General features: G+C 42.3%; 3 protein-coding genes across 3 annotated transcripts in view; all 3 read right to left on the bottom strand.

Moving 5' to 3' along the window:
* Positions 1-3,431, bottom strand: part of LOC308312477 (uncharacterized protein) — a gene marked incomplete at its 5' end in the record, with an annotated part of 54,700 nt that extends 51,269 nt beyond the window's left edge. The window contains 5 exons of the mRNA XM_080759084.1: positions 72-185; positions 1,336-1,386; positions 2,065-2,106; positions 2,724-2,777; positions 3,383-3,431. Coding sequence (XP_080615210.1) covers positions 72-185; positions 1,336-1,386; positions 2,065-2,106; positions 2,724-2,777; positions 3,383-3,431 — 310 coding nt within the window. The remainder of the gene's footprint in view (positions 1-71; positions 186-1,335; positions 1,387-2,064; positions 2,107-2,723; positions 2,778-3,382) is intronic.
* Positions 3,432-4,965: 1,534 nt separating this feature from the next.
* LOC308312476 (uncharacterized protein) lies at positions 4,966-11,482 on the bottom strand (the record flags this gene model as incomplete). Its single annotated transcript, XM_080759083.1, has 6 exons — positions 11,355-11,482; positions 7,807-7,880; positions 6,836-6,886; positions 6,059-6,196; positions 5,023-5,235; positions 4,966-4,973 (listed from the first exon to the last, which is right to left on the bottom strand). Exons 2-6 carry the CDS (start codon positions 7,868-7,870, stop codon positions 4,966-4,968), a joined length of 474 nt encoding a protein of 157 aa, XP_080615209.1. The 5' UTR covers positions 7,871-7,880; positions 11,355-11,482.
* An 8,277-nt stretch (positions 11,483-19,759) lies between these two features.
* LOC308312475 (eukaryotic translation initiation factor 5B-like) lies at positions 19,760-22,615 on the bottom strand (the record flags this gene model as incomplete). The annotated part of the gene is made up of 1 exon (XM_080759082.1): positions 19,760-22,615. One exon carries the CDS (start codon positions 22,613-22,615, stop codon positions 19,760-19,762), a length of 2,856 nt encoding a protein of 951 aa, XP_080615208.1.
* Positions 22,616-24,671: the final 2,056 nt, after the last annotated feature.

The raw sequence follows: 24,671 nt of genomic DNA, 5'->3' as shown, positions 1-24,671 counted from the left end.
GTAGTCACACTGGATTGAATTGAATACTTTATTAAAGGTTTGCAAATAAGAGAATCAGCAATTGCTCCTACCTGTGCCCTCAGACACACTGGCCTTCTTAGGGACAGGCAGTGTGCTGGTAGGAGAATGAGGGGGGCTGCCTCCACCACTCTTCAACAGACGCTTCACATCATCCAGCTCTGTCCCTGCACGTCAAAACACATACAGTACACTCATTCACTGTCTTTATACTGTCTTTATACAACATCCAGCTCTGTCCCTGCACGTCAAAACACATACAGTACACTCAAAAACGTTCACTCTGAAAGAATATATATTCAAAGATGTGTGCCACATTTTTACGATTTTTCAAAAATAGCAGACCTGAGCTCATAGCGTGCCATGAGCGCCATGAGCTTGTAGATCTGCTATTTTTCAATAGCTAAAGTATGACTTTTAGAATTACTTTACTGGCCCACATGTCGTCTTGTGCATGTGCATGAGGTTGTATATACAGTACAGTATGTATAGCCTGTTGTCCATGTAAGATAGAAGCGTGTTTTTCTCCAGCGTATTAGGTTTACACAATAAATAACTGTAACCATTTTGGCCGGGAACCCCTTTTGGTGTTAGCATTATGTTATGCTTTAGCTATTGAGAAATAGCAGATCTACAAGCTCATAGCGCGCCACCGAGTGTCGCGCTACGAGCTTGTAGGTCTGCTATTTTTGAAAAATCGAAGAACGACTGACATAGAAATATAGCTTTTTCAGAAAACTGTCAGGATGTAGAAGACATTTTTAGAATCTGATGTGTGTTATAGTAGGCCTATACTAACAGTACGGTAGTATTTATTGTGCCCAACAGACAGATACAACAAAACAACATACTGTAGCAGCACACAAACAACACAACACCAGTATACACAGAACCATCACATCAGCCAGGCAGTCTCTTTAGTGCAGCAAATGCAATAGCTGAAAGGAAACAAACTCCTACTAAAACAATTTTTTGATATTTCAAAGTTGTGTATCTTGGTCCAGATAGTCTGAAGTGACAATGTTTACACCGGGGCTCCACCAAGCGCGTCAGCGCCACGTCTCCATCACCGTCAGGGAATGTTCCCTTTTTAATCAATGAAGGGCGGCTCCACTGCCCGCGTTGTGTGACTGCATTAGAATTGGCCCGGTTCGTTTTTTGACGCACGCGACGGAGACGCAACGCGCCCGGTGGAGCCCCGTCGTAAGGGATGTGTCATTTGCTATTACGTGTGATAGCTTTATTGTTCATATCTGAAGTCCGATAATCTTAAGAGAAAATGCGGGTCACACTGAAAAGTTTGTTTTTGTTACTCACATCGTGATGAGGACGGAGAAGCACTCTGGAGTCTAGCTCTGATCTCACTCTCTGAAACACAGAAAACACCTTTTCCATTAGTTCGTTATCTGAAGAAGGAAAACGGAACTGTTAGATTTGGTAATAAAGTACACATGGCTTTGTGTGAAAGTAGGCACGTAGCGATTCACTCAACTCACGATACTATTCGAATCACAATACTACTGGTTCACGATACGATTTTTCACGGTTGTTTAAACACAAGGATATTTTCCAGACAAATTAGAAAGAAAAAAATATAATATATAATAATATATACCGGTATATATTATATATTTATATATATATATATATATAAAATATATACCGGTATATATATAATAATAATAGATATTTATTTCTTTTACAAATCCAGTATTTCCTTTCTCGTTCTTGTTCTTATTCCTCTTTTTGATTTTTTTTTATCGAACAAAGATGCTTTTTGCATCACGATTCAAATTGAGATTTAATCACGATTTAAATTGTCACCAGTTTGATATTTTACACGCCTAGTGAAAAGTGTCTCCATGCCAGGTTCCACTATTAGGCCTATGTATCATTTCAAAGAATATGATTACCAATGATGATGCCTATCAAATATGTCTCTAATCTAGGTATGCCATATAATGATTGACCTTTGGATAAAGGTTCTTCTGTTATTATCAGGTTTACTTGTACAAAGCTAGAGAATAGGCTCAAATCTTGCTGTACCTTTAGTCTGAGAGCGCCCTCTGACGGCAGTAGTTGCAGTGCCTGAAAAAAAGAAAAAGAAAAGAAAGAAAGAAACGGATAAACTGCATAAAGAACATACTGTACTGGTAATATCTTTAATGTACAATTGTTGCAGAGTGGCTCACAGCCTCAGCCTGACAGCCTCAAAAGTCTAATAGTACATTTTATGATGAATTGAACATGGTGGGCCCTATTGTAAACAAGTGTAATGCTTTATGGTGTTGACCACAGTTAACAGTTTTGTATTGAGTTGTATCTGTTAATACATCTTTCAATCAATCAAACAAACACATAGGGATATCTCTTTGGTTTAGTGCAGTGGTTTTCAACCAGTGGTCCGGTGACCACCAGTGGTCCTTGAGGCGGTCTGCATTACTTAATTTACAAAAAGTCACAATTAGAGAATGTAGAAGAATTTATATTTTGGTCAACGTTTGCCAAAAGCATGGAATTGTAGACAAACTCTTATCCAACGACAACAAAATATTCATTCGTTTTGGGTCTCTAAATGTCATCAAATGGCGGTCCGTGGCTCAAATGCCTCTGGTCTAGTGGTTAAGATATTGGACTCCCGAGTTGGAATCCCGGGGCGTTATGTACCCATGCTACATACTGTACACATTCCAGAGGAACCTTACCTTTTCCATACTCCTTCCTTTTGTATTCTGGGGACGAGTTACCACTTGAACTTCCTGAAACATCACAGAGAAATGTGATAGCGTTAAACAGAGTGGTGGTGGCAGAGCATCAAGGGAAACTACCAGAGGGGACAGCATTGTAACATACAGACGTATGTTACTGTATGTGTTTGGTGAAAACCGGCTGCTCTGTTCAATTTCAATTTCAATTTAGGCCTTTAGCAGACGCTCTTAATCCAATCTGTTATAGCCTCCCATCACTGGAATAGTCTTCCTACAGATTTAAGACTTAAGAGAGACAACCAATTATAAGAATTATTTTACTTTCAAATCCAACCTTAAAAGATGGCTTAATGCAAACCAAACTTGTAACCATGGGTGATGATCAGCTCAATTTAATTTGTCACTGGTGTAATTTTTCCTCATTTTACCGTAATTGTTCTGTTATGCGAGTCCTGTTGTAATATGTTTTCTTGTCTTATTGTTTTGATAAATCTGTTTTTATATCACCACTTTTAATTGCTTGCCCAGGGACTGGAGATGAAAATTAGCCCTTCTGTAACTCTAGCTCATTTACATGGATGTGAAAGCTGAAATGTATGCAATGAATGAAAAACATCTTGTCCCTGGTAAATAAATAAAAACAAAATAATGTAAACCTTGCATTTCACTACTATCACTACTAGACCATCGCTTGTCTAAATGCATGAAGACAACTAGAACTGCACTCTATCGAGTGCATACTTGCTTGTTGCACACTAAGCAGAGCGCGCAAGTACTTTCGACCGCTACAAACTGTCAAATCTCAGTAATGACTACTTGTGCCTGATACGGCAGTGGTGCCAGATTACATACATGTATACCGGTACATAGGAGCATTACCTTTAATCCTCCCAACACTAAAACATATCGTCATTACGTCACCATCGAAAACCAATTACACTCTGGCATTGGGTCCTTTAATCCACATATTTTTTTACGTCATCATTGAGAGCTAGTTATACATATACTATGTATATGTAATTTGTAAGTGGATTAGCGGTATACTGTGGTTACTTTGCGCCGTACGCACCGTCCCACCACTTTTGATGCGTATGCACCGTCCCAGCAAATTGTGCCTGATACGGCAGTGGTGCCAGATTACATACATGTATACATAGGAGCATTACCTTAGTTTAATCCTCCCAACACTAAAACATATCGTCATTACGTCACTATCGAAAACCAATTACACTCTGGCATTAGGTCCTTTAATCCACATATTCATCATTGAGAGCTAGTTATACATATACTATGTATACAAATCATCAATTCTGGAGGTCCCTCCCTGCCTGGAACAGAATCCTTTCAAATGGGACTCTGCGGGCAAATAAACACATATCAACTTTGGGGTTCCTTGTTTGAGAAGCGCTGAGTAAACCCACCGTCATAGAGCTCTCCTGGGCGAGTCATTGTCAAGGTCGTGGCCATGGCCTTCCTCTCCTTCGGAACAGGCGAGTACGCCATGCCCTTCCTCACGCCACCTGAACCACGTGTCGTGTTGCCACAATTTGTGAGAGAAATAAATCAAGCCATCAAGCAATCACAAAAGAAGCTGCACGTGCACTTTAAGAATATATCGGGATATTTGAAAATGGCAGATCTGGAAGCTCACAGCGCTGTGAGCGTGTAGATCTGCTTTTCTTTTTTAAATCTTGAAATGGGAACCATTTGGAAGATTGTTGACACATTTTAGCAACACAAATCTGATAAAGAGCTCCATGGCACAAAATATTTTCAGATGGGTGGTTAGTTAGTAGAAAAAATAACTATGCAGTTGGGGGTTCCATGATGACATGAAAATGATTGAGAACCACTGGTTTAAACATTAGGAAGCAAGCCCAAAGTACACAAAAAAAGAAACACACAACCTAAAACTACTCCAATTACAAGCAAATTTACAGAAAAACAAGCCCAAGGCCGTGTAAGTGCACATGGCAACACTGACCTGAACCCCCTGACTTGGAGCTGGACTGGGTCACTGTGGAAATGGACACAGCACCTGTACCTCCTCCACCACTGGACACAGACACCACTCCTCCTCCTCCTCCTCCTCCTCCTCCTCCTCCTCCTCCTCCACCTCCTCCTCCTCCTCCACCTCCACCTCCACCTCCACCTCCACCTCCACCTCCACCACCTCCTCCTCCACTTGTCGACATGGAGGAGGTGCTGACGCTCCCTCCAGTGATAGCAGAGTAACCGGTCACGTAGCTGTCCTCGGAGTCCCCAGAACTCACAACACCACCACCACCACCACCACCCGAGGAGGAAGCCCCTAGGGTGGTGATGGTCCTGGTGACACTGCCACCACTGGACATAGACGCTCCTCCTCCTCCTCCTCCTCCACTGCTGGAGGAGGTGACCAGAACGGTGCTGCTGGAGGTGACCGCTCCGCTGCCCTTGCCACCAGACACTCCTCCGGTGAACACCTCCTCAGAGAAACCACGGCTAGACGATGAGAGACCCTCTGAGGCTGAGGGAGGAGATTTAAATGTATTCAAGGTCAAGGAACAGTTTTGTGACCTAATTGCAATGAATACTCATATCATTATTGCACGAGTCAAGCCCCAAGTCAAGACAGCCAAGTCCTATTCACTTTGTTTTTGTCCTAAAATCTTAAACAAGTCATAATGCCATTTCGATTACTAGCCTATACTATACTAGCCTATACTAATTAAACAATAAGAGAGGGTAAGCGAGCAGTCAGTTGAGTAGTCCACAGTATGAGAATATGGGGTGCATGGTTTTGGTAGGAATAGTCTAGTAGAAGAAAGAGAAGAGGAAAAAAAGTAATGATGTGATGTGATTTGAATTAAATGATTTGTGACACGCTTTTTAAATAAGATACTTTTTAACATTTGGGCTTGTGTGAAGATATCAAGAATTATCAAGTCAAAGAGCTCAAGTCCAATTGAATTTACATATCACTGCCATTAAAGTCCAAGTCGAGTTGCAAGTCTTTTTTTATTTGATAAATCCAAGTTTAAAGTCATCACATTTGTCATTTGAAAATTGTGACAAACAACATACGACTCAATTAAGTGCACATCCCTGGCAATCTCCCTTAATAACAAACGACTACTACCTAAATTCACATTTGATTGTCACTTGCACACACAGGCTTTACCTGTAAAGCAAAGATTTATATCATCATAACTCTCATTTGTCTTTTTTGGAATCGCATAACTTCCAACAAATGTACTGCTTGCCTGTGACTGTGACTGTGCCTGGACATGCAGTATATACCATTAACCCGCCCCCACACACAGCCCCTTCCCTTGATTTACAGCACTCACATGTAATAGTATAGCTGCTGCTGCTGCTGCTGCTGCCACCAGGACCCTGGTTGTTGAATTTCTTCTCCAAGACAGCACCGCCTCCTGAACCACTGGAGGTAACTGTTCTCTGGCTGCTCGCTGTGCTACTGGCACCCTCTGGTGGACAAAGTCAGTACTTTGTATCTACTAACTAACACCTTTGTTTATGCTGTTGTGGCTACACTCATATCAGCAGTAGTAGTTCTCAAACTTTAGAGGCTACTAAATTTGGTTCCATTTTATACCCTCTCCGAGTTACGGACCTGTAAGGGTCCATTTGGAAACCCTTCAAGGAACCCTGGGAGTCCCAGGACCCCACTTTGAGAACCACTAGTCTACAGACTTGGTCTTCACTAATGCTCCTCATAAAAATGGTACTTTATTTATTTTTTTCTATTCACGCTGTGTCTCAGAGGAGGGCTGTACAGTTCGGAAACCCGCCAACCAGTGACATCGATTCGTTAGGCAGGTTTTATTTTTCAAGCAACATTTATTTTTTCTTTCTTTTTAATAATTTTTAGAACAATGTCCACAGCCCTCCTCTGAGACACAGACGAGGTAGACAGAAAGTGTACCTCATTATCATGAGCACTAGTGAGGACCAATTATATGAAGATAGGTTGAAAATGCTCCAGCATCTCCATAGGGATTTGTCTAAACTCACAACCGATAAGTGAACATTTTCTTTACACTACCTTTTAATCAAGCTCTATTATTAGAAACACATGTTATGTGGCAGTATACTGTACAACTCACTTGGTGGTAAGGATGTCACTCTGGTTGTTGTTGTAACCGTTTCTGAGACGACTGTAGGAAAGAAAACCACATCATATAAAGAATGAACAAATGATACATTAAATGATGAATGATGACACCGGTAAGATTATGATGTTAGGTCATTTTATCTAACGTGGTGCAATTTAAGTTTCTATAATGCCAAAGTTTAGGGATCCTTTAATGTGGCCCTCGGGTTAACATCCCAACATTGATATATTATTGATTTCAGCTAATTACTGGTATTAAAATGTTATTGACTTTTGAGCTTTGGCACGCCCCCCCAATTTACAATTTAGGCATTTAGCAGACGCTCTTAATCCAGAGCGATTTACATTAAGCAAGAACAAAAAAGCATGGGAATACATCACATAAAAAGCATTTATCATGAAACATGCATAAGCTAAGAACGTAACAGTGGAATATCTATATAATGAAACTATACATATAAACTATACATGTATACTATACTATGCTATACCTATGTACTATATACAATGCAATTATAGTGCAGTCTACATAACATGCAACAAGTCTGTATCAAATGCTATCTAAGTCTACAGAAATGCTATTTAAGGGGGGTAGGGTAAGTGCTATGGGCCATGATGGAGTCTGGAAAGGTGGGTTTTCAGACTACGGCGGAAGATTGGGAGTGATGCTGCAGTTCTGACTGCAATGGGAAGTGCATTCCACAGTTTAGGAGCCAGAAGGGGGATCCCAAACGCCAGGTTGAGAACCACTGGGCCTAATGCATAACCCATTCTGACCTGAGATCAGATTCATACGAGGTTTCCACTGGACACACACTGGTCTGATTAACCCATTCTGACCTGAGATCAGATTCTAAAAAATGTCAGTCGTTCTTTGATTTTTCTAAAATAGCAGACCTACAAGCTCGTAGCGCGCCACTCGGTGGCGCGCTATGAGCTTGTAGATCTGCTTGTAGGTCTTACCTTTACTATTCCCTGCTCCACCTCCACCAGAATTGACAATCTTGGTTGTAGTTAGATTGTCCATCCCATGCTGGCTGTTTACAAAACAGAACATGCACATGTGTCATCACATCTTAAAATCAGCATCTCATAAAGCCAGATTTATACTTATTATACAACGTCACACACCTTAAATAGATGATCTATAAGGTCACAATGGATCACACTGAAAATAGATGATCTATAATATAAGGTCACAACGGGATCACGGACACGAGACATGAACTCTTATGTCTCGAACTATTTTCGACGCACGTGACGTCACCAAATTAATTCAAGATGCAGTGCCATCATTTTTTACACCCTAAAACATGATCATCAGGTATTATATAAGGAGGAAGATTCTTTACAAAAAGGTGTACAGTATTTGTTAAAATGTCGTTTTATGTGGACACGCCCACCAGTTCATTTAGGGCGCGTTCGGAAATAGTGCACTGAGCGCACTGTGCAATGCAAACTAAGAGGCGAGAGCGCTCCCGGTGCGCATTTCCGAACACAACCTAAGTATGCCTGGTTTGCCTGGTGGGTGGTGATGGGTGGTGATCCACCTGAACTGAAGCCGCACCCACAGCTGCTGTTGTATGATAAACGGGGAGGGGTTAGGAGAGGGGATGATATTGTGATGTCACTACTATATCAAGCAGTCAGTTGAGTAGTCCACAGTATGAGAATATGGGATGCATGGTTTTGGTAGGAATAGTCTAGTAGAAGAAAGAGAAGAGGGGAAAAAAGTAATGATGTGATTTGAATTAAATGATTCGTGACACGCTTTTTAAATAATTAACATTAGGGCTTGTGTGAAGATATCAAGATATCAACCTATATCACAGTTTTTTTTTCATTGGCACGTTTGACCGTCAAGGTTTCAGCCTCCACGAAGAAATCCTAAATACAAAGGGACAAGACATCATTGCACACCAAGGGGTCTAATGTCACTGTCGCCTCATAAACACATCACGGTACTCCATCTTTAAGCATTATTTTACAGTCCCTTGGGCCATATTTACACACACGTTTCTTTTCATTTTTTTGTACTATAGCCTATGATGTTCTATTGTGTGGCGATGCTTCTTCTCTTTGAAACCGTGAAACCTATTGTTTAACGTTATTGAGACGCCCTGTCTCATTGCCGCTGACGGATCACTTGAATCTTACAGCAAAGTGCACAGCGCTTTGTTCACTTGATGAATGAATGTCATAAAGGCCCATCACTGACGAGGAGCTGAAATCAGATATGGTCTTAAAAGACTTCCCTACAATTTTCACGGCTGAAGACATCAAACCTCTTACCATACCACATCCCTGCTATAATCTATCTCACCATTATGACATGCACAGTTGGTTGGTGGTGGTGTGGAGGACCATGGTGGAAATAGGTCTTACAACTTATTGGGCTGTATTTTGCGTGTCTTAAGTACCAGGTCTTATTCCCTAACTTGAGTAAACTAAAGACCTGGAGGCGTGGTCAATGCCATTTGGCTATTCTGAGTGGCCAAAGAGCATTGACCACGCCTCCAGGTCTTTAGTTTACTCAAGTTAGGTAATAAGACCTGGTACTTAAGACACGCAAAATACCTCCCATTGTGTCAAATGCTTTTTAACCAACATGTATGATTTGGTCTCCGTCCATATTTGAATATTGACCCCTGAGGGAGTACGACCCATTGAACACAATGAAGGGCTGTATTTTACGTTAATTAATGGCCTACAGCTCAAGCTCAACACGTGACACATGGTTAAGCTTGTAGGTCTGCTATTTTCCTTTTTTTTATTCTGAAAACTAATAGTTTGGGACATATTTTCACCCGATTTGAGATGCTTTGGTAATTTTCAAATAAATGAAACAAATAAATGCCAACTTTATACTGGAAAAGTGTGTCTTGTTCTAACAATGACTTCAATGGGGGTGTGTGTGAAAACAACCTGATGTGATCCCGAGTCCTCTTTACAAATCTATACTGCATTTATACTGTAGACAGTAGCACCTTTATCCAAAGGGCTTTACAAGTTCCATTACTGTACATTCACACAGACTGTACAGGCAACCATGCCAAACAAGCTGCTAGACAGGAGCAGTTAGGTGTTTTGACAGCAAATGTTGATTTTCGTTTTAGTCATATAGTTTTAGTCACATTTTAGTCACCTGGAATGTTTTAGTCTAGTTCTAGTCGACTAAATATCATAAGCCTTAGAGTTGATTTAGCTGATTAAAATATTTTGGCGGGCCTTAATGGCTGAGATCTGCTATTTTCATCATGCAACCAGATGTAAAATGACTTGTCTTTTACTTATACTGGATCTCTTGTCCACTATAGTCCCTTCCTAACATTTTAGTCTAGTTTTTATTTGTTGACAAAATTATCAATATATTAAGTCTTAGTTTTAGTCATCATAGCTTATAGTTTTCATTTAGTTTCCGGCGGAAGTTTTTCGTTATAGTTTAGTCGACTAAATCAACACTGGTTCTGCGTCTAGCTCAAGTACACGATCGGCCACTACCGGTACACAGATTGTGTTTTCTACAATTTAACCCATTCTGACCTGAGATCAGATTCATACGAGGTTTCCACGGGACACACACTGGTCTGATTAACCCATTCTGACCTGAGATCAGATTCAAAAAATGTCAGTCGTTCTTCGAATTTTTCAAAAATAGCAGACCTACAAGCTCGTATCGCGCCACTCGGTGGCGCGATATGAGCTTGTAGATCTGCTATTTTTCAATAGCTAAAGCATAACATGATGCCAACACCAAAATGGGTGCCCGGTCAGAATGGGTTAAACTTCAAGGTTCAGGGTTAGGGTCATAACTTGAATCTTGCTTGATCCAATTGAGATCACTGCGGATATGATTTTACACAAATATGTACTGTGAATAAATATACCATAACGTATAGTTGCTCATCACCTGTCAACTCTAGGCTAGTCGTGTTCAATTCAATCTTGACTGGACATTAGGAGAGCAGAAACAGGACAGGGTATACAGAGCATAACACAGTTGGGAGCAAATATTTTCTTCAGTTATTTCCCTCCCCAAGGCAACGGGGAGGTGTTGCGGGAGACCCAAGCTTCATGATTACACTGTTTATGGACCACCAATTAACTTTCAGTTTCACTGCAGTACCAATTACTGCAACCTACTACCGTGCTCAACAACAGCACTACCCTGTCACAACTTATAAACGCAGCCCTGTTCATACAATACATTTTGTATCATCATTAATACAACAAATCGGATAGGAATTGCTTTATCAGTGATAAAACAAATGAATGGTCATAAGAGGCCATGCACCACTGTGAATCATTTACATCTCAGGAAATGCATTTTTGGACCAGATTATAATATTCTATTTACTTTATATACTATATTACTATTTCTATATTCTATCTACTTGACTACAGAGAAAACGTGCGTTAGTCCCTCTCAAGTAATACATTACATTACCGGGCTGCATTTGCACCCAGCTGTTTCTATTCCTCAATAAAAAAGTACAGTTAATTCTACCTACCTTTCAGATCATGTAAATAAAAATAATCCCCACCAAACGTATGCCCTCCTCACAAAAATGCTTAAGTCTTGGCGGACAAGCAGTGCGTTATCTCTCCTGGTGCTGCTGAATGTGATTTACAGTGCTACATTCTGGTGTGCTGCCTGGACAGTTTATGTATTAGTCTTTTCTGACTCATAGCTTCTTCTGCCGACAAGTTCCAACAAAGTGGAAGGGGGCTGTGAGTCGGGCAGGAAAAAAATAGCCTCAGGTAATAGGTGAAAAAGTACACCTGTACAGTAGATTATGAAAACACAATTAGGCCAGATACTGTTTCATTTATTTTGTTGGTCATGCAACACCATCCTATGATGAAGTGTAAAATAAGGGTTGTAAAGGCCTGAATTTTGTAATATGGGCAGTTGAGTATGGGTACATTTTGTACATGGGTAGATAGACTTTGCACATTTTAAACTACACCTAATGCAGCTATTCCCATTCCCTTTGCTGGAGAATGTAACTCCAAAAGGCTTCAAAACACAAAAGATTCAGGGTGTGGAATGGAGATTGGAGAGTGAAGCAACGCTGGTCATCTGCAGGAACTTAATGATTTGTTATGATCCATCCATGCCTTATATTAGAACTGTCTCTCCACTTTTGTCTAGAAGTAGCATCAAATTTCACACTATTATGCATCCAAATATCTATTTGGTTTGCATGTGGTTGGCAACAGGCCTGAGCATTTGTCACAACAACTTGGTAGAGTTCTCACACACACTTTTTGTTTTGGACATGTCATCATATCTGGACATTTTCAAACGATATTCAAGATATATTCATAAATAGCAGATCTACAAGCTCATAAAACCTCACATATAGATCTGCCTGTCTGTCTGTCTGTCTGTGTTCCTTTTAAAACCTTTTAAAACCTTTTACATGGGTTTTATCTGAGCTGTTTTTAACCTTTTAAATAACCTTTTAAATGGGGTTGCACTGTTATTTATGTTTTATTGTGTATTGTGGAGCACCCCCAACCTAAGTTTTTCACAATGCTGTACTTGTACATCTGTGTGAATAAAACATCTTGAATCTCTTGTGTGTCTGTGTGTCTGTCTGTCTGTCTGTCTGTCTGTCTGCGTGCGTGCGTGCGCATGCAGGTTTGTGTTTTGAGACTGGGATTAGTTTGTTTACATACTTGAGCCTTGGAGAAGCAGTGGGGTCTGACCTTCATGCTGACTGATCCTGTAACATCACACCGTCTCCTGTGGCCTCAACATTAACTTTCACTGAGGAAGAGAAATACATTGGATTTAACACATACCAAAATGTTACCGTTTCATCAGCCACCTACTACTATACTTTACTATAATGTCCAGTCCATATCAGTCTGTATCCACAGTAGTCCTAGTAGTAGATTCCACACTACACTTGGAGGTCTTGAAGATGTTAAATTATGCGATCACTGAGGTACTCGGTTGACAATTCAATTGTTTAGGGATTTACTGAACAAACATTCTATAGCGATGTTTACTATCAAGAAATAGTGCTAACCTTTTAACCAAAACCATATCACTTACCCTACCTAACTTAACATTACAAATAGTCCATATGTAACAAATAATAATCCATATGTACAATCCATACAGTAAGAAAAAACATTTCACACATGAAAACTAACCTTTTTAAACCACTATCATCTATCCAAATCATTACGTCAACATTAGCAGAGCATTGTCCCAGCAGAGGGCAGCACATCACAACTGCTAAATGTATTTGTTGAGATACAGCAGTATCACGCCAACTAAAACATCTCACTTACACAAGCTTTTAGTTAGGCTTAAAATGTGTGTCATCTTATTTGTTATAATATTGTACTGTTGTATTGTAACACATTCTTGTATTATTTAATAATATTGAGAATTTCGTTTTCATGTCGAGGCTATATGCTCGTCATACAGCATGAAATGTGCTATACCTTTGTCTTGACTCGCCTTGACAGTACAAAAGGCATTAATCATAATTTATGAGGCTGAGATAACCCGCACATCAGTGTTTACAACACTAAAGACACAATTACAAACAAGTTTGTGATTGAGGAGATGACAGTGTCAATAAAAAAGTAACCAAATGCTCTGAGGTAAGAGCACGATAAGAATCCAAACCAGGCCTCTGGGCCGTGGCTCAGCGGTCCAGGCACCTTGGCCGGTAGCCCAAGTCTGGCAGTGTGCCGCGGGTTCGACTCCCGATCCAGACGGCATTTACTGCATGTAACCCCCCCCCCATCTCTCTCCCCATTTCCTGTCAGCCTACAATAAAAAATAAAAAATAAAGGCGAAAGCCACAAAAAAAACATTTTAAAAGAATCTAAACCAATTTAGGATGTAGATAACTAGATATACCATCATTACACTATGTATGGTGTTTATTTTTCCTGTTTTTTATGTTGGGGACAAAGGATGAAAATGTCCATCTCGTGCTAAATGTATTTATTTACACTGCATTTTATGTATTGTTCATATTGTCCCGTCCAAATAAATGAACAATGAAATCAAAAGTGGTTCTCAAACTGTTTCTTGTCAAGAATTGTCAAAAGATATTTTTGGGCCTTTATTAATAGTTCTACTAGAGAGACAGGAAAGAGGGAGAGAGTCGGGGAGTGACATGCAGCACAGGCCTGTTAGGTTGGGGAATTGAACCCGGGACTCGCTGTCAAGCATCAATCAGAGCCTATGTGGTACGCGCCGTAACCACTTGGCTATCGGCACCCGAATGACCTCCGAATTAATATGTATTCGGCCGCAGAACTCCATCTGCAATGTGTTTAACTATTTTGTTTTCTTTCTTTTTTTTATATATATATATATTTTATCCCACGATTTTGTAACCCATTTTTCACCCCTGTATCAATCATCTAATGTGATCCTGGGCTCTACACACCCTCCACCAACCTAGTCCCAATATATGGGGGACAAGGGGAGAGCAACGGACTTGAACTCATGCTTCCTTCATGCCTGAGTGTCCTAGTTGCTCCTTTACACCTGACAGGGGGGAGTTTCCCTGGTTGGACGTAGCGCATGGAAGGAACACATTATTTCAACCAGTTTCTTTCCCCTCCATCAGGCGCCCCGGCTGGCCAGGGGGAGGCAGTTTAGAGACCAGGATTACTCCCTGTTTTTTGTGAGGGTACCTACCCTAGGGGACACGGGGAGAACATGCAAACTCCACACAGAAAGGCCCTTTCGCCAACCCCGCCTATTTTGTTTTCTTTCATTGATAAATATAAGTTCCCTTAACCACATACCGGTACCATAACTGTACATATCATCCACATATGACTCACAGTTACAGCCCATCAAAAATAGGTCAGGTCAAGTTGAGTCTCGCCCTGATTATTTTTCTTTATGTTGACCTTTTGAATTATTACGTTTTCTACTGTATAGCTGATCATACCATTTAGATTATATCTCTCAGCGCCATTCCATATGTTGTCTGAACAAGCCTGGGAAGAAAAGGGGAAAAATCGAACTGAAACTGTCTAAATTCTTTAGTGACAGACAATTCCATTTTGACATGTTCAAAGCCATGTACTCTTCCATAAGTCATAGAGAGTAGGAACCATTTTTATGCTCCTATTTTGCACGTTTTCTAACACCTACAAAAGGAAAGCTTTAAGCTTTCCTTCTTTAGGTGTTAGTTAACTACAGTAGTTTGCATGCAGATGTGCTGCGTGCAGACCTCCGTGACTGCCCAAAAATACCTAAAATGTTCTTGTAAAAAATATATTTTTTATCCCACGATAATGTAACCCATTTTTTCACCCCTGTGTCAATCATCTAATGTGATCCTGGGCTCTACACACCCTCCACCAACCTAGTCCCCATATGTCAACATAAAATGTTCTTTATAAAAGCTGCAATTTCAGCAGCAGGGCAGGGCAGGGCAAATTTACGAGGCTTCAATTTATAGCTCAGTTTCTCAGTCATGTCTATAAAATGTGTGTCTCAGGGCAAAACATGTGAGCAGTATTATAATCTACTCACCCAGCGGCTACGATTTAATAGAGCGGTATGTTCAAGCACATACATGTATGGATCCCTGCCCACTCCTCACTGCCTCAGGTGGAGGATTACTGGGGTCTGTCAGAGTGATGGGAGGTTAAAAAGTGTCATGGTGTACATTTCAAACCTTATATGAGATGGTTTAGTCATTAAACAAACACTAAATGAGGATAGATAGATAGATCTATCATCAGTGGGCATACAATACATACATCTATCGTCCATTAATGGATATACACAGTATGTTCAGACTATCGACAGTGAATATGCTGTGAAGCTGACATTATGTATAGTGAGTCAGCTACACAGAGGGTATACATTACATATGCACACTCTATCTGTAGTTAATATGAGGAATATGCAATCTACCGATGGTGAGAACATAGGCCTACTGTAGTACCGGTAGTAGTACTTTTTTGCCTCGCACAAATGGAACAAGAGTGGACAAGACGTAAAATATCTTCCCAATCATCGTCTGAGATTTCTTCTCCCAAGTCCTCTTCCCACCTGTTCTTAATATTTTCTATTGAAGTAGGCCGCAAAGAGAAAATACAATTGTACATAACCGATATTAGGCCAGTTTTAACTACTTTTGATTAGGAGTGAGTAACAGTTCATCCTCGCTTGACCACCTATAAGATGACCGTTTGAAAACCGCGGCCATGCCAGGCACAGCCATTAGCAGTTTTCGTACTTAGCTAACAAAACAAGTGTCACGTATAGCTTGTTTGCCTATAATTAGGGAAAGTGTATTGATTTTCGTCGATGTCCACTAGCTCCTCAGAGCTAGTTATTGAACGAAATGCCCAGCTTGGGACATATGAATAATAAACTTGACCTTGACGAAATGTGTGTGCAAAAAAAATGCTCACCACTAGATTGTGTTCATAAAGGTAATTTATCACCTGATAAATTTGTTCCAACCGGTACTACCAACCCAACTCCCTTGGATTGGATGCTCAAAGTTCGGGTACCATTGCCAACATTTTCAAAATGTCATTATGTGACGTGTCAAACCATGGCATTGTTTTTCAACCCTTTTCATATGAAGGGCACAAGGCCAAGGGCCATTATTATTCGGCATTTGAGCCACAGCCCACCATTTGACAATGACGGTAGCCTCTCTATAGGAGAGATAACAGGCAAATGTTTAACTTAAATTCTAAATTAAGTAGCCTGATGCAGATGTTTAACAATAATTGTAACACTTGAGAGCGTAAAATGAAACTTGTGAGGGGCCATTGTTTAATTTTACACTCAAGAGTTAAATATCTAATAAGGTTCCCTCTGGAATTAGCTGGAGACCACCTAGCTAGAGTCCCTTCAAGGCCCACTGCTAGTCCCCACACCATGCAGGACCACTGATTGAAAACGGCTCAACTAGGTTGTTTTTTTAGTGACCTGTGCTATATTTTGAACTGTACCCATTCTACATACGAATAAAATGTTCAGAAGTAGTGTACAGAAGTATTTGTCTATATTTTGGCTTTAGATTAACCATGAAAATGAATGTAGCCTATATCAAATTGGCTCTCTTGTGCTGACTGTGACAGTACAGTGATAAACAATGTATTATGGTAAGCTAAGTTTGAATATCACACGGTGGAGAGCTTAGGCGACTGCATTAAAAACAATCCCTCTTGATCTTTAGGCCAGCAGATCCGCAAGCTGGTGAAGGATGGCCTTATCATCCGCAAACCGGTCATGGTGCACTCCCGTGCCCGCTGCAGCAAAAACACACTGGCATGTCGCAAGGGACGGCACAAGGGTGTCGGTAGGTTAAATCTGATGTCGTTAGTCTCAATGGCATAATGCAATAACTTAATGTGACATTCCTATATTCAGGCTGAATAAATGGCTATTTAGACTCGAAGATACACTTGATTAATTTTAGAAAAGAAGTCTCACTAGTGGCACTGTTAAAGTTGTATATATGGCTAATGAATACTTTCCTAGGTAAAAGAAAGGGTACAGCGAATGGCCGTATGCCACATAAGTTGCTCTGGATGCGCCGCATGAGGATCCAGCGTCGCCTTCTGCGTCGCTACAGGGACTGTGGGAAGATTGACAAGCACACGTAAGTTTATGACACCGTTATGAACAGAATTACTGTTGCATATTAAAGGACAACTTTCTTTTTCCAACCAAAGTTCATGTTTTTGGTTGTTGTAGAAAGTACATTTTTGAAGGTGTTTGTGTGTTGTCTTGATGGGTTGCTAATAATGATCTGCTCTTACAGGTACCACAAGTTGTACCTGGAAATAAAATGAAACTCTTTTCAAAACAAACGCATCCTGATGGAGAACATCCATAAGAAGAGGAAGAAGATCCGGGCGTAAGTCTAAACTATATTTAAAGCTCTAGTGTACACGGGCAGATGAAACTGTGCAAAGACGAATTGTGAGTTGATTTGCAGCAGCTACATGCACCATGACCTCGCCCTAAAGGGGGGCAGTGTATTGAATGTACAGGGTTTGATGAGGGCCCAGGTAGGGCCGGGCCTTAACTTTCGGGCCTGTTGAGAACTCTAGTTCTGGCCAGACGACGGCGCCGCTCGTCGGCAGACTTCTCCGTGAGAGTGTGGAGGTCGTACTGCTGGGGCAGATCAGAGTGTGGAGGTCGTACTGCTGGGGCAGATCAGAGTGTGGAGGTCGTACTGCTGGGGCAGATCAGAGTGTGGAGGTCGTACTGCTGGGGCAGATCAGAGTGTGGAGGTCGTACTGCTGGGGCAGATCAGAGTGTGGAGGTCGTACTGCTGGGGCAGATCAGAGTGTGGAGGTGGTACTGCTGGGGCAGATCAGAGTGTGGAGGTCGTACTGCTGGGGCAGATCAGAGTGTGGAGGTCGTACTGCTGGGGCAGATCAGAGTGTGGAGGTCGTACTGCTGGGGCAGATCAGAGTGTGGAGGTCGTACTGCTGGGGCAGATCAGAGTGTGGAGGTGGTACTGCTGGGGCAGATCAGAGTGTGGAGGTGGTACTGCTGGGGCAGATCAGAGTGTGGAGGTCGTACTGCTGGGGCAGATCAGAGTGTGGAGGTCGTACTGCTGGGGCAGATCAGAGTGTGGAGGTGGTACTGCTGGGGCAGATCAGAGTGTGAAGGTGGTACTGCTGGGGCAGATCAGAGTGTGGAGGTGGTACTGCTGGGGCAGATCAGAGTGTGGAGGTGGTACTGCTGGGGCAGATCAGAGTGTGGAGGTCGTACTGCTGGGGCAGATCAGAGTGTGGAGGTCGTATTGCTGGGGCAGATCGGCGTGCGCACACATCCGCCTGGGTGGTGTCAGATTGCTGGGCGAGTGCGGTAGCTTTTGCATGGGATGAACTTTAACAAATAAATCACAATGACCTGGGCACCATATATGTGGGCTGATGTCACGATGATGTCATCTCCCTTTCCTATAGAGCCCAGGCCAAGGCTCACATCCTTCGGACGAAGAGGAAAGCAACTAAAAAGTTGCCAGATGGTCCCATTGTTCTATTTGCTGTTGACCTGTTCTTTTTTTGTATTATTAGAACAGAAAAGTATGGTGGTGACATGTTTTGGAGTCTGTTAGAGCCGGTTGTTTTCTTTGCCATTTATTGCATCTGACCCAATCAAACATTAAAGGGATTGTGACATTTAAAAAAAGGTGTTTGTAATTGTTCTTATTTCTTCTTTTCTGAGCTCAATTGCACCCCAAAGATTGCACTTTTAACATTCAGTTTTTGGGCTCAAACTGAATGTTCAATGTTCAGGTTGGGTGGGTGTAATTGAAGTCATAAAACCTAAAACAAAAACAAAAACTACTATGTCATGAAACCTTTAAAGTCCATAGACTTGGCTGGCAAAGAAAGAAAAGGCCTACATACAGTATAAGGCCATTCTTTGTCATTATGCCAGTCATGAAGCAATACAGCCACCCTGTCAAAGCCCAAAACCTTTATCTCGAACCAAATGGAAATAGAAAATTCACTCATAGGATTATTGAAGTGATCAAGAGCCACACACAAACATACTGTTCCCTGTTACAACTCACATACCTTCAACTGCAGAAACAACACAACATGCAAACTGTAGATTCACAACATCATTCAATCCCAGAGCCAGGAACAGTTACATGTTCCATTGCCACTTAGTCAACCTGAAGACTTCCCTCAAGGGTTCTGGTTTTAAAACATAAAATATAATGCTCTTATAGATGCTACACGTCTGTATGCAATAATATAGTTTTAAGGACATGTACCTGGAACTAGAGTATGAATAGGCCTCTACAGGTGGTCTCGGCCCTCCGTCCAGCAGTGGTCAGGGTCTCATATGATCCCAAAATGAACAGGCCTCTACAGGAGTGTGTGGGGGTCTTGTCGTGACTCTCGTCCGGCAGTGGTCAGGGTCTCAGATAATCCCAAAGGTCCCTTTGAGTTCCTTGATGAGCTGCTGGCAATCAGACTTCACTATGTCATCATGGAACCATTTCTCCAAAGCATCGATGGATTCTCGACTGAGCCTGCTGACGATGCAATCAGTCTCTTCAAAGTGCCGTCCGACCATCTTGGGAGACTCTCCAGGCATGGGGTCAATTTTCACACAAATGTCCTCCTGACCCTTCTGGGCAGAGTCAATGGGCTTACGATTCACCTCAATGCCGGTTACTATACCGATGACCACTAAGCCCTTGGCAGGAACACACAGCGGGGGGCCCAGTAGGACGCACAGCGGGGTGCCCAGTCGCAGGATTCCGGCCTCCACAGTCACACCGATTAATATGGGATCCCTGGATTTGAAGACGGAATTAGGAATAATCTTCAACTTTGCTGGAAACACTGCTATATGTTTGAACTCTTCTTGTTTAGCCTTCGTGTAGTCCACTCTGTACTTGGTGAAGGCGTCAAACAGATGGTATATGATGTCCGCGGAGAACACCCTCACTCTATGACTGTCTGCCATCTCCTGCATGTCCCTCCCCACTTTAACGTCAAATGCCAGGATCACTGCATACAGTGGGTCGTGTTCTAGCATGGTGGAAGCCTTCACGATGTCATTCTTGTCTACAGGACCAATGTTGATCCCAGCGTAAGGTACATTAGAAGTGTGCAGGAAATCCAGCAAGGCCTCAAGTGATCCCATTGTGGAGGCCTGGACATAAACTCCCTTCTTCTCCTTTTTAAAAGCAATGGCATTAATTGTCTTCACAATCAGCTTGTCAAGCTTTTTCTTTAGCGCCGGGATCTCATCTTCTCCATGTGCTACAAACAGGGGAAGTCCTGCCAGAGTCTTCTCCAGGTTTTTACCAGTAATCCTCACTCCCTGAGACGTGCAAACCTCCTTATGCTGCACACACTGGTTTGTGACTCTGAGCTCCTTCATAGGAGGAGGCAGGAGAAGTCCTCTTATCTGTGTGACGATTGGTCCATCTACTCCTGGAACGACGATGGTCTGTCCTTCTCTTAGAGAACCATTAATCAGAATCACATCTATCGCGGTTCCTTCTCCAGGTATTTCTTTGACCTCCATGACCTGAGCGCTGAGCTCGTCACTGTGAGCCAATGTCTTCGCTAACTTGGTCTGTGCGACTTCCACCAGCAGAGCAATCAGGTTGCCTATTCCGTCTCCGGTGTGGGCCGAGGTGGGGACCAGCGACACAAACGTTCTTTGGTCTTCGTTTTCATGGAACAATGCAGCATTCAGACCCTCCTGAGCGAACTGTACAATGATGTCCTTGGCTCGCCGATCAAACTCACATTTCGTGTTTCTTTTTTGTTTCTTCAGTGTAGTAACTACATCTGTCTCGGGGCTCTTCTTCCACTCATACAGACGGTCGATCTTGTTGAGAGCGACTATAAAGGGACACTTCTTCTCTTTCAGCAGATTGATGGACTCCAGCGTCTGTTTTTCCAGCCCATGCATGATGTCAACAACCAGGATGGCGATGTCACACAGAGAACTGCCACTGTTACGCAGGTTTCGGAATGACTCGTGTCCAGGTGTGTCAATAATCAGCATTCCAGGAATCGTAACGTTGTCTTTGTCAAAACTTGGAACAATCTTTGCCTGTTCTATAATGGCTTCCAGAGGAACGTTGGTGGCCCCAATCTGCTGGGTTATTCCTCCTGCCTCGCCGTCTTGCACCTTAGTGTGACGAAACTTGTCCAGGATCTTTGTCTTTCCGGTGTCTACGTGTCCTAGCACACACACGACAGGAGCTCTCAGCTTGTCCAGGTCGACGTTACAAATGTTCTCGGCATGTTTCTCTATTGATCTGCTGTGCTGTTTGCTCTTCTTTCCTTTTTTACCCTGCTGCTCTAATCTCCCCTTCTCCACCGTTTTCTTCTCTTCCTCATTGCTCTTCTCGTCATCCTCAGCATCACCTTCTGCCTCACTGGGAGCATTGGACTGTTTGGGCTGAGCGGAAGCAGATGTTTCCTTCACCTCAATGTGGCCCTTCCTTAAATCTTTCTCCTCATCGCTGCTGGCTAGGGCCTCCCAGTTATCATCATCGCTGTTGGTCTTGGCCTCCCAGTCATCCACCTCTGTATCTGGTTTGTCCACCACTGGAGTGGTTACGGTCTCTGTCTCAATGGGAAAAGGTTCCAGAGCCTCAGAGAGCAGAGATGTCACATCAGAAGTTTCTTTAGGCGTGTTTGTAGCAATGATTATCCGTTTCTTCCTCTTATCTCCATGCACTGGCTTCTTCTTTGACACAGAGTCCTTGGATGGCACTTTAACACCTTGAGCCTGTAATATTCTGAGCCTAGCCTCGGCTTTGGCTCTGTCCTCTCTCTGAGCCTTGTTGAGGTATTTTCCTTCTTTCTTCAGTCTCTCCCTCCTCTCCTTCTCCTTTTGTTTCCTCTTCTCTTTCCTCTCTTGTTCAAGACGCTCCTTCTCCAGTCTCTGTTGTTCCTGCTCTTCTAATCTCTTCCGTTCCTCCTCTTCCTCTCTCTTCACTCGCTCCTTCTCCTCTTCAATCTTGGCCAGTGCTTCCTTCATGTGTTTCACGGAGGCTTTACTTGGTCCTTTCTTCTTGTCCTTGTCTCCCATGGTCTTGTTCTTGTCCGTGTTCTTGTCTCCCGTGGTCTTTTGGTGAGAATGAGACCCAGAGTCGGAGGAAACGAGGACAGGAGGAAGAGCCTTCTCTTCTGTCTGATCTTTGATCTTCTCCATGTCACCCGCCTTTTTTTGTTCCTTGACTATTTCACCCGGACCCTCGTCCTCACGGTTCCCCTTCTTCCCTTTACCTTGTTTCTTGTCCATTTAGATAGAAATACAAATTTGTCACCAGCTCTCTGTCACTGCCTCACATACACATATATTGGTTGACAGAGTTCTTGTCTGACGTCACAAATGTGATGTCATGGAGATTTATGTATCTGTCTCTCTGTGTCTCTTTATTCCTATATATGGAGTTCTGTGTCAGGCATGCACAAGAGTGAATATACCAGTAAGACGCGCAAACGCGGGAAGCGAACGCAGCTGAGACCCTGCAGATCATGTCTGTCTGTCTGTGTGTCTGTCCCGCTGTTACTGTATATGTGGACCTGGCCCCTTTTGTGCCCATATATGGAGCTGAGTGGACCTTGCCCCTTTTGTGCCCATATATGGAGCTGAGTGATTGCTGATGCAACACACTCCATATTTGGATAGCGGGACAGACAGACAGACAGACAGACAGACACACAGACATGATCTGCTAGGTCTCATAGTAAGTGCTCATTGCGTTCGCAATTAGCCAATTTATCTAATTTATTCTATTGAGCTGGCTGAGTCAGCGTGATGTCAGGGAACGTGTGTGTCGAATTTGAAGTCGGTGGGACGAATGGTTCTCGAGTTACGTGGATTACAGACATACGTACGTACAGAGTGCATTTATAGATACTAGACTGGTGTCCGGCTGTAGAGCACAGAGTCTGTAACGATGGAAGTTGGAGATCCATGACCCACCCGGCTATGCAAGACCCGTTCCACCCATCTGTCTGTCTGTGTCCCTCTTATGCCCATATATGGAGATTTCTGCATCTGTCTCTCTGTGTCCCTTTATTCCTATATATGGAGTTCTGTGTCAGGCATGCCCAATTAAATAGGACTTTTCTGTTTGGATGAATGGGCTGTCTATGGGAAGTTGCACCTAGGTAGCACCTTGCCTCGTGTGCATATCAATCAATAGAATGTCTTCCACTATGGCCATTTAAGAATCTCTGGTGACCTCTATTGGACAATGTAAAAACAGTTACATTATGCAGCCCTAACCTGTCTGTCAAAAAAATACTGTATTTAAACTAGGCTTTCATAAGAAATAGGACTAAGATAAACTTGAATATACATATTTATTACAAAATTAAATGACAGCAGTGCTTCAATTTGTAGGCCTATCTTATCTTTTATCGTAGCACGCTACGAGCTTGTAGGTCTGCTATTTTTGAAAAATCGAAGAACGACTGACATAGAAACATAGCTTTTTCAGAAAACTGTCAGGATGTAGAAGACATTTTTAGAATCTGATCTCAGGTCAGAATGATTTAAATGATGTGTTCTCCCCAGACACAGAAGTATCTTTCTAATCGAAGTTGTGACTCAAAAAGTCAGGGGCTTGCTTTGTTTGCAGGCACATACAGAAAGAATGTACACATGGAGCCTCCAGTGTTAATTTAACTCCAAAAACTGTACAAACACAGAGTAAAAAACACCCATAGCCACCCGGTGCTCATTACTATTGAACATATTTTATGCTATATTAATATAACTACGTATATGATTTTATGAGCAGCAAAATCAGTTCCTGTACGTCTCTGCAAGGGATGGCACGTTCATATTCAGACTAAAAATAAAGATGTTAACTTATATTCAATAGCTCAGTGGCCTTGTGGTTAGAGTGTCTGCCCTGAGACTGGGAGGTTGGGGTTCAATCCCCGGCCGGGTCATAACAAAGACTCTAAAAATGGGACCCAGTGCCTCCCTGCTTGACACTCAGCATCAAGGGTTGGATTGGGGGTAAGTCCCTGCGACATACTAGCTTCATGTCCAGGGGGTGTACTACGCTACAGAAACAGGAGATAGGCTCCTGGCCTCATGGCTCGGCAAGGCTACTTACTACTTTATATTCAATAACTAAATGAAATGTGTTACCTTATTCTTCTCTAGACATTTGACACGATCAGCAGCAGACATTTTTGCAGTCTCGTTGAAAAACGTCTTCAGGGCTGAGGCACCGTCTATGACAGGGCACAAAGACATGTTTAAATCAATGACTATGAGTCATGCATCGATGACTCATCAGTCATGCATCTTTACATAATTGCCGCCCAGTTTCCAA

The sequence above is a fragment of the Protomyctophum bolini genome, assembly GCF_963924005.1.
Source record: "Protomyctophum bolini genome assembly, chromosome: 3".
NCBI lineage: Eukaryota > Metazoa > Chordata > Actinopteri > Myctophiformes > Myctophidae > Protomyctophum > Protomyctophum bolini.
This window is presented reverse-complemented; position numbering and strand designations above follow the sequence as displayed.